Source organism: Solanum tuberosum, unplaced genomic scaffold, assembly GCF_000226075.1.
Source record: "Solanum tuberosum cultivar DM 1-3 516 R44 unplaced genomic scaffold, SolTub_3.0 scf00157, whole genome shotgun sequence".
NCBI classification, from domain to species: domain Eukaryota; kingdom Viridiplantae; phylum Streptophyta; class Magnoliopsida; order Solanales; family Solanaceae; genus Solanum; species Solanum tuberosum.
The window spans coordinates 321,814-332,194 of NW_006239084.1; the positions used below are offsets into that span (position 1 = coordinate 321,814).

At 29.4% G+C, this 10,381-nt stretch overlaps 1 protein-coding gene across 1 annotated transcript in view; it reads left to right on the forward strand.

Annotated features, from left to right (window-relative positions):
- Positions 1–7,751: 7,751 nt before the first annotated feature.
- The window catches only part of LOC102606447 (uncharacterized), a 39,948-nt gene continuing 37,318 nt past the window's right edge, over positions 7,752–10,381 (forward strand). Inside the window, exons 1-3 of the mRNA XM_006353678.2 lie at positions 7,752–7,987; positions 9,286–9,412; positions 9,508–9,570. Of these exons, the coding sequence (XP_006353740.1) occupies positions 7,934–7,987; positions 9,286–9,412; positions 9,508–9,570 (244 nt within the window). The 5' untranslated portion in view covers positions 7,752–7,933. The remainder of the gene's footprint in view (positions 7,988–9,285; positions 9,413–9,507; positions 9,571–10,381) is intronic.

Below are 10,381 nucleotides of genomic sequence, written 5' to 3' on the forward strand. Positions count from 1 at the left end.
AATTTGATGAATTGATATTTTAATCGAAAAAAGAATTGTGATATTGTTAGTGAACTAGTTGAAGGTGAGGATTTGACTCATCCAATTGTTGAAATTCTCTACAGCAATTAAACAAGTTGTTGTATTTTTTACAGCAATTGCTGAAATTCTCTACAACAATTAAGCAAATTATTGTACTTTTCATAGCAATTGCTACAATTCTCTACAACAATTAAACGAGTTGTTGTATTATTTTACAACAATTGCTTAAATTTCTACAACAAGCACGAAAAATATTGTACTTTTCATAGCAGTTGCTGAACTTGTCTACAGTAAGTAAGAAAGTTGTTGTACTTTATATAGCAATTGCTAAAATTTTCTTTAACAAGTAAGCAAATTAATTGGCTAATTGATTGTTTATTGGTTGTAACACTCATATTTTATGATAAATAGAGTAGTGTTGATTTTAATTTAAAAATAAAATTTATATTAGATGGTGATCTTGTATAATGAGATAGTTATTTGAGATACTAGACGATCAATTCCATTACAATTTCACATGTAATCAATTTATAATGAGTAAATGATTGTTTATTGATTGTAACACTCATATTTAATGATAAGTAGAGTAGTGTTGATTTAATTTAAAAATAAATTTATATTAGATGGTGATCTTGTATAATGAGATAGTTATTTGAGATACCAGACGATCAATTCCATTACAATTTCACATGTAATCAATTATAATGAGTAATTGATTGTTTATTGGTTGTAACACCCATATTTAATGTTAAATAGAGTAGTGTTGATTTAATTTAAAATAAATTTTATATTAGATAGTGATCTTGTTTAATGAGATAGTTATTTCAGATACCAGACGATCAATTAAGTAATTTCATATGTAATCAACTTAAATTGATAAATTAATTGTTAATTAGTTATATTAATCATATTTCATGATAAATGGGATAGTTTTGACTAATTTTAAAAGAAAATATAGAATAGCTAGTAATTTTATTTGAATATGCTACAACAAATAAGCAAATTGTTGTACTTTCATAGCAATTGCTACAATTCTCTACAACAATTAAATGAGTTGTTGTATTGTTTTACAACAATTGTTTAAATTTCTACAACGAGCATGAAAATTATTGTACTTTTCATAGCAGTTGCTAAACTTTTCTACAGTAAGTAAGAAAGTTATTGTACTTTATATAGCAATTGCTAAAATTCTCTACAACAAGTAATAAAGTAATAATAACAATAACAATAAAATCAAATATGCTCTCACAATAAAAAAAACAACAATTAGTACCAAAATAGATAAGATCAAATGTGTTCACAAATAATAACAACAAAAACAACAATTAGTACCAAAATAGATAAGATCAAATGTGTTCACAAATAATAACAACAAAAACAACAATTAGTACCAAAATAGATAAGATCAAATGTGTTCACAAATAATAACAACAAAAACAACAATTAGTACCAAAATAGATAAGATCAAATGTGTTCACAAATAATAACAACAAAAACAACAATTAGTACCAAAATAGATAAGATCAAATGTGTTCACAAATAATAACAACAAAAACAACAATTAGTACCAAAATAGATAAGATCAAATGTGTTCACAAATAATAACAACAAAAACAACAATTAGTACCAAAATAGATAAGATCAAATGTGTTCACAAATAATAACAACAAAAACAACAATTAGTACCAAAATAGATAAGATCAAATGTGTTCACAAATAATAACAACAAAAACAACAATTAGTACCAAAAAAGATAAGATCAAATATGTTCACAAAAAACAAGAAGAACAAATGTGTTTTTATGCAACATTTCGCTCGGAGCATGTAGATCCTTAAAACACCTCTAGGTTCATCTTCCAAATAAGTACTTAAACTAAGTTGATCATTTATCTTAAAAGGAGCTGTCTTCTGCTTTTCACCACAAACTATGCAGGTAAGTGATCACAATATCTTCCAACTCACAATTTAATTTACAATAAGTAAAGATTTTATTCGCAAAATCATCATATGCAATATCTCAATGCACAATCATCACAATTGTCACGACCAATTCTTTACTCTTTCAACGCCAAATATAACGATTGTTGGACTCAACCCATTCACCATTACAATCAACTGGTACTACTATTCTATCTCCCATTAATGATGCTGAAGATACCTGAAAATATTGTAACTTAGAACTAAAAAATTGATCATAAAAAAAATTATATTAAAATATCACAATTGTTGTAAGTTATTCAGCAGCTGCTAAAATAGATATAGCAGTTGCGGTAATTTATTCAACAACAACATTCAACAATTGTTGTAAATTACTGGAATAGTCATATCACATGCTGAAAATTATTATACATCAGTGGCAAGAACAATAATACAAAAATCAAATTTTTAAATGAATAATATACACAAACAATACTATTAACTTGTTAAAATGATTGAAAATTACCTGTTAAGAAGTAATTTCTAAAGCTTAGACCTTTTCAAATCACATGTTAAATTAAAATTTGAGATTTTCCCTTCTCAAATTCTTCAAATAAGAAATCTACAATAAGTTGCAACACCAATAAAAGAAAAAGAAGAAGAAGAGTCGCTAGTAACGAAGATTAGAAGCAAAAAAAATGTGAAAAGAGTAGGATGTTGGGAGAGAACAAAAAAAAACTGATTTGGGGGGTTTTTCTATTTTAGAAATTAGGGTTTCATTAAATTTGGGTGAAAGTGTAGAAACAAAAACTTGAGGACCTATTTAATTATTTTTAAAAATTGATTAAAAATTTGTCACCAACACTTAATAATTAAAACTAGAGTCACTCTTTTTATATTTCAACACTTTTTTGTCACCTATAATTCATTCACCCATCTTAGTTGTTGATAGTTGGTAGTTTATAATTGAGGAAATACATCAAACCCCCCATGAACTTGGCTACAAAACTTACTTTTATACTTTAACTACACGGACGTTCAAATACCCCCTAAACAACTTTCAAGTGAATTAAATACCCCCTTAATGGCTGATGTGGCAAATAATAAAAAAAAGCACGTAAAAAATTAAAAGTTAAAGAGAAAAAAATAATTGGGCTACTTTTATTTTCTTTTCAGCCAATAAGAATTTTTCTCTTCATCTTCCTCACACCCCACCACCCCTATCCACCAACAACCCTAGCCCTTTTTCTTCCTCACACCCCACCACCCCTTGCCACCCTCAACCACCACCTGCACCACCTCCTCATTTTCTTTTTCGAACTCTCTATTTTCTTTTTCTTTCTTCGAAATCTCTATTTTCTTTTTCTTTCTTCGAAATCTTTCACCTTCACCCTATTTCTCCTTCTTTGAACCCTCCATCCGCACCCCTCTTTCTTCTTTTTTCAAACTCCACTATCTTCTTCTTTTTCTTCTCCTTCTCCTTCTTCTTCTTCTTCTTCTTCTTCTTCTTCTTCTTCTTCTTCTTCTTCTTCTTCTTCTTCTTCTTCTTCTTCTTCTTCTTCTTCTTCTTCTTCTTCTTCTTCTTCTTCTTCTTCTTCTTCTTCTTCTTCTTCTTCTTCTTCTTCTTCATCATCATCATACCCCCATTTATTTTCCATCACTAAATTCAAATTATTCTCACTTATTTTTAGATGTGATGAACAACGAAATAAATGAAAAAAATCAACAACTTATTAATGTGCCTTAAAGATTGAATGTTTTTAGTGAAAATGGTTTTGAGAATTTTGGATTTGTGGAGTTTGATCTTTTTTGAGAATATTTTACTTTTTATTTTTCTTTTTTATAATCTTGGATTAATTTTATTTTTCTTTTTTCCTTTCTAAAGTTGTGAATTAAGAAAACAAAAAAAGAATAAAAAACTCAAAATTTAAATAATTATCAATGTGGCACTGACATGGCACTGACGTGGCACTGACGTGTCAATGACATGGCGCGTGTGGAATACAGTTGCCATTGTGAGACTAGTCTTATAAACTTAGGGTGGATTTAAATTCACTTGAAATGAAATTAGGGGGTAAATAATTATATGTAAAGTTAGAGTGCTAAAGTAAGTTTTGCTGCTAAGTTCAGAGGGAATTTTATGTATTTTCTCTTTATAATTTAATATTATTTTAGTAATAGCTAACTTTAAATATTTATACATTTTCTCATTATGTTATCATTTTGTTTGCCTTCACTGTTGCCATGCGGTAATGCCATGTCTTAAGACTGATTTTAGTAATATTTTTATTAGGTTGCTCTTTTAGTTGAATGTCAAAAATTGGCTTCCAGTGATTTGCGTTCCCAGATTGTTTTTTTATTTTGGTTTATCTTTAGGGTGTTGAACATTATGTTATATTGTTTGTTAGTCATATTTTGTTTGTTAAAATGGCCGATGAAGAAATTATCGTCGATTTTCAAGGCCTCCATGTTAATAAGATGAGTTTTTATTTTTAAAGTTATTATTTGATCTATTCATATTTATTTATTACTAACACTTTTACTAAGTGTCTTTACAGGTACACGGAGTTGCTTCCCATGGAAGCTATTCGAATTATACTTTTTATTCATTGTTTTGTAGATATTGACGTTAGGCAAATCTAGGCCGTTTCTTACTTTATTATTTCATTTTATTACTTGTGTATATTGCATGCTTATTATACTTGTATATTATTGTTATCTCCTCCTCAATTTGAAAAAATGAATTCAGTCGGGACCCATAATTGTGAATTTCGAAGGATGCCTAACACCTTCCCTTCGAAATAACTTGAATCTATTGGTTTCGTAAACATATTTTTTAAGTTAATTTATTAATTGGTTTCCTAGTTTTCCTAAAATTAGGTGACGACTCCCTTTTACCCCTTTACCCCTTTAAAATTCTTTAATTCTTTTAAAAATTGATAACTATTTTTTGGCGAGTCACCGCGACGTTGCGCCCTCTCACGGGATGTCAACAATAAGTTTGTTTATGAGTGTCAAATTTTGTTGTGGATCTTTCTAATTTTTGTCGGGATAACGGTGATAGTATGATTTCAATGGTGGATTTGATTGTAGGTGGTGAAATTTATGGTGAGTATTTTGATTTTCATGGTGAAATATATAGATTTGGTAGTAATATGACAGCAATGGTAGTGGTTTCATGGTGGTGTTCATTGAAGAAGAAACAATTGAATGATATAGAGAACTTTAGTCAAAATTTGACATGGCATTTTATGTGGCAGTGACATGGCATTGATGTGGCACAAGTGTGATACACCTCCCATTGTCAGAGTGCTGCTACATGTCTTATGGGTAAAAAAAATTCACTATTTAGTAGCAGAGGTGTGTTATAGGTCACCATATTAGTTTAAGCGTGTAACTAACTTTTTGAGACAAGTTTGGAGGTGAATTTATGCCTTTTCTCCCATTTATTCTTTGACAAGTGGATAATTGAGTCTCATTTCAAAAAATGGCCCAAACTCCTCTTTCTCTCTCTTCCTCTCCCTCCCCCCATCTCTCTTACTTTATTACCTTTTTTTTTCTTTGATTTCTTTTCCAACCATTCTTCCAAATTTTGCACTTTCATACTTTAATAATTTTATTCATGAAAAGTATGAAATCAAAATTTATTGCCTTATTCATTTTGTTTCTAACATTTTGACATTATTTTCCATCTCGATACTAATTATTTATATTGCTAAAAGTAGTTATATAAATTTATTTGTTAATTTACGAATTAAGATATAATTAATTACAAATTTTCTATTTTATTATAGTAATTATTTTTGAAAGTGTAAATAAAATTTATAAAGTTACCAAAAAAAACAAATGTGTAATTTAGTAAAACTATTATTTTATTTATGGTTTCTTAAGAAATTCGTAAAAGAAAAAATAGACTATTAATATGAAAAACAAAGAAGGTATGAAATTAATTTGTTCTTTTATTCTTCTCTCAACAATTTCACGTTTTCAAAAGCACTTAAGTCCATCAAATATTCGTCAATAAGAAAATATAACGGAAAGAGCATCAATGATCTTGACAAACAATTGCATAAGTTTTGATACTATTTTAACGAAATTAAAAAATGAAAAATACTAAATAATCTTTCTGTCAATTTGTAAACACCTACATAAATACATAATCTTTCTGTCAATTTATAAGATATTTTTTATTCTTGAAATTCAAGCTAGGTGAAATTTATTCAATATTTTTTTAATCTACTTTCCTTACACGTTTCTTAGGAAATTATAGTAAAAATGATAATTTATTAATTTATTCCTTAAAAGACTTTTTGCGACTTTACAAATTTTATTTATACTTTTAATTAAAAAAATTGTTAGGATTAAAAAATTACTTATATCTTGATTTTATAAATTGAAAATTAAATACAAACAACTATTTATTATAATATGAATAAATAACATAGAATAGAAAAAAATATAATAAACTAAAAACTTATACAATGATTATAAAAAACAAATCAAAATTCACTACGTAAAAAAGAAAAAAACATAAACTAATTAGATTAGCTAAGAATGAAAAAAAAAATGGAAACAAAAATATATCGAACTAACTGTAAACAAAAAAAATGGCAGAAAGGACTTAGAGATGCCCCTTTGTCACTTCGATGATGGTCTCATCCATGTTTATTTGTCAATCAAATTATGTCTCATATAAGTATGACTTGACATACCTCATACATAGCAAATTTTTTCGGTGTCTCTAATATAAAAAAAATTGGAGAGAGATTGTTAAGGGACATTGAGGAAGACTGGACTTAAAAAGAAGAAAAAATATTTTAAAAATAAATAAATAATAAGTGATGTAACATTTAAAGTCTGATGTGAATGGTGAAGTGTCATTTTCATTGTGCGTTTGAAGTTCAACAAAGCTAAATAGGTTTACAATGGTGAATTTTATTGAGTTTAAGAGTTCAGTTGACAAAGAATAAAATAACAGGTTAAGCAGAGGCGTATCTAGGAAGAGGTCACCGGGTTCACGTGAACTCATGCGCACTCCCCTCCTGAAATCATATATAGTAGTTTATATATTTTTTTTAAATATTTAAATATAGATGTGTGAACCCACATTCGAAGTATCATATAATGTCGTGCGATGATGATTGGGGGCAACTCTCTAAATGAGGTTAGAAATGTTAACATTTTATCTATCTTGTTTTATGTTCCTTTCTAAAATTGGGTAACACCTCTCAAGTGGTTTATATAGATAAAAAATATTTGGACCTATAGTTTTAAATTTTTAATGATTTTCAATGATAAGAACCTAAATGTTAAACCGATCAAATTTATAATAGCTTAGATCCACCTTTTCGTACTAGTGCACCTATCATCTCAAAATCCGAAATACGCATCTGATTAAGAATATAAAGTCATACAAGTAGAAAGATCCATCATACCATTTACTAAAGCTATGCTTCACACGACAACATTTGTGAACAAATTAAAATTTTAGAATTTTTCAATTGCGTAGAGTAAAATTATTTTTGTAGAACTTTATTAAATGGAGACAATATTTAAACCAAAACCTCAAATGATCATAATTGCGCTAATCTCCCAATTTGAACATGTTAAAAATAGATAGAATCAATAAATAAATTATGAGGAACTTTGATTTATACCTTTATATAAATTTGTTTTGGTTGTAAGAATCTTAAAAAATAATTTTTTAATTTAATTTATAAGCATTCATAAGGATCATTTATGGAAATTTTAATTTAAATTGCAACAAAATAGGTTGAAAAAACGGGTCACAAACGAACCAATATGTTACAAACGGGTTTGGTCCGGTTAGGTTCATTTCATTGTTAAGAGTCAAAAGGTCGATTCCCGTCTTCCTCAGTCTCCACTCTCCCCCATCGCAGTTGATGAATCTGCTTGGAGGATTCTCACACTCCGAATTGAAACTCTCCCCTTGAATTGCCGATTCATTTCCCCAGAAGATCTGTAGGCTTGAGTCATGTTGCGTCCTCACTTGGCTCGCTCCTTCTCTTTACTGTTCCTCTTCATTTTGGTAAACATATCCTTGTAATCTTGAATTGTCAAACAGTCATTTTTCTTTTCATGTTATAAGAACTGATTAATTTTGTTTCTCCTTAAATGGGTTTACATCGAATCTGCTCATGATACTTAGTTTTTAGCTCGCCCAAATGTGCATTCCTGATTCTAATTATGCTACGACTTTGATAACCTTATCAGCGAATTGAATGGAATTGAATGTTTGGATGAGATGTTCTTTGATTATTTGATTATGGGTTTTTGTTCTAAATTTGTTTAAACTCCGAAGAATGTTTATGTGAGATACCTGTGAATGGAAATGTTTGTATGCCCTTGTTTTACATGATCATATTATGAGTAAAATCTCTGTGAGTGAATGAACTCCCAATGGTTCTAGAAGCTCCTCCACTTGTTGCAAAACAGGTTGTGATGGGGAAAGTTCAGTTGAAAGGGTGAATATATATATATATATATATATATATATATATCTTCATCAAAAATAAATAAATATATATATATATATACATACATACATACATACATAGGGTGGTTAACTTTGCTTGCCAAGGCTTAGTAGATAAGAAGAAATCACCTAAAGTTTTTGTTTTTTGCCTCCTACTAATTTGAACCCTAAGACCTCATGGTTCACCTCCCACTTCATTGAACAGTAGGTCATGTCCACACCCTCGGGTGCTTTGAGAGGGTGAATAGTAAATTGATATTCCAATGTCACACTTCATCCTTGATTCTTTAGGTTACAAGTGAATAAAATGATTTCCTATTCAGACTATTATATATATATATATATATATTTTTTTTTTTTTTTTGAGATAAGGTTTTGATTTTACGGAACCATATTTAGGATTATGAGCTTATTGGTTCCAGGAGCATTCATTGTGTGTTAATTTGAGACACTAGTATTGCATTTCCGTGGACCTTAGTTTGTCTAAATTGTGAACGTCTTTATTGTATACTGATTTTTTTTTTCTTTGTTTTATCTCGCCATGTTGCCTAGTCACACTGTCACAGTATATTTACATAACACCTTACTCGTGGTACGGATGGTTGTGGGAGGAGAATATTGACAAGCTTAAAAAAATTGGCACTTTTTTGGGAATTGTAGAATCAATAGCTTTTGATTAAATTATTTCCTTTATTTTTCTTTTTGTGTTCGTTACTCTGGGAAGTATTTTTAGACTTCTGTGGTAGTTCGTGTCAACTTTGCACTAATGATTTTCTCAAAGCCATTTACTCCCACTTGAAGCCAAGAGAAACTATAGAAAGGGTACTGATTATTGCAATAATATTTGGCAGTTGCTGTGTCATAGTTCACTTGGTTCTACGGGTGGAAATCGTAAAACAGGGAAGTCATCAGTATTTTCGTTATTTAACCTTAAAGATAGAAGCAAGTTCTGGAGCGAGTCTGTTATCCATGGTGGTGGTAAGTTCTTGAAATGCATGTTTTTTTGTGTACATGGTTGTAAAGATGACTTTTACTTGCTCGACTTCCATTAAGGTTATTCTGTATGGGTACAGATTTCGATGATCTGGAAGCATCTAAACCGGAAAAAATGAGTGTTCTCAATTACACCCAGGCAGGTACTTGTGTTTCTCCAAAAATTTCACTTTCTTCTATCCTTTGACAAGGATTAAATTTCACTTTCTTTTATATTTGCCTTTGATGTGTATTATACTCCCTTCTCAATTTTCTATATTAGTGCTTCATAAGATTAATCTTTTTTTAACTTAAGTACTCGAGACAATGAAACAACCTTTTTTCATGCATTTACTTTCTATTTATCTATTGAAGCTTCTAGTGTTCTAGAAGATGTAACTAGTTTGTACATCACATTGTAAAACTTGTGTAATGGATAGAATTAGGGACTCCTATCGTGGGGATTTTCCCATGAACTACCCTTTTCTTTGTAATGACGGTGGTGTCCGGGCCAACTTGTGTGCACCTCGACTACTCCATTGGGTATCCATGAACTATCCTTTTTTAGAAAGTCAAATACAAATTTGCATTCTAGTTGTCGAAATATGTTTCCTTATATATCTTAGTAGAATCTTTGTGCTTTTCATTCATCTCATGTATTCCTCTTTTGACATGTTCATTATGCAACTTTGAATGAAAATGCGGTAGGAGATTTTAAAATAACCGCATCTCCATTATACCTTGAAGCTCAAATATTAGGTGGGAGGGCTCAGGATATTGAAATCTGAGTGTAAAGCACCACAAAACCTCAACCCCAAGCTACTTTGAGTCAGCTATATGATTTATCATGGGTCATATCGCTCCATTTAAGATCATCAAATTAATATTATACTAAATAAAAATAAAAATTAAAGTGCTAGATGGTCTCTATATTCTTACTAGCACACACATATATATATATATATATATATATAT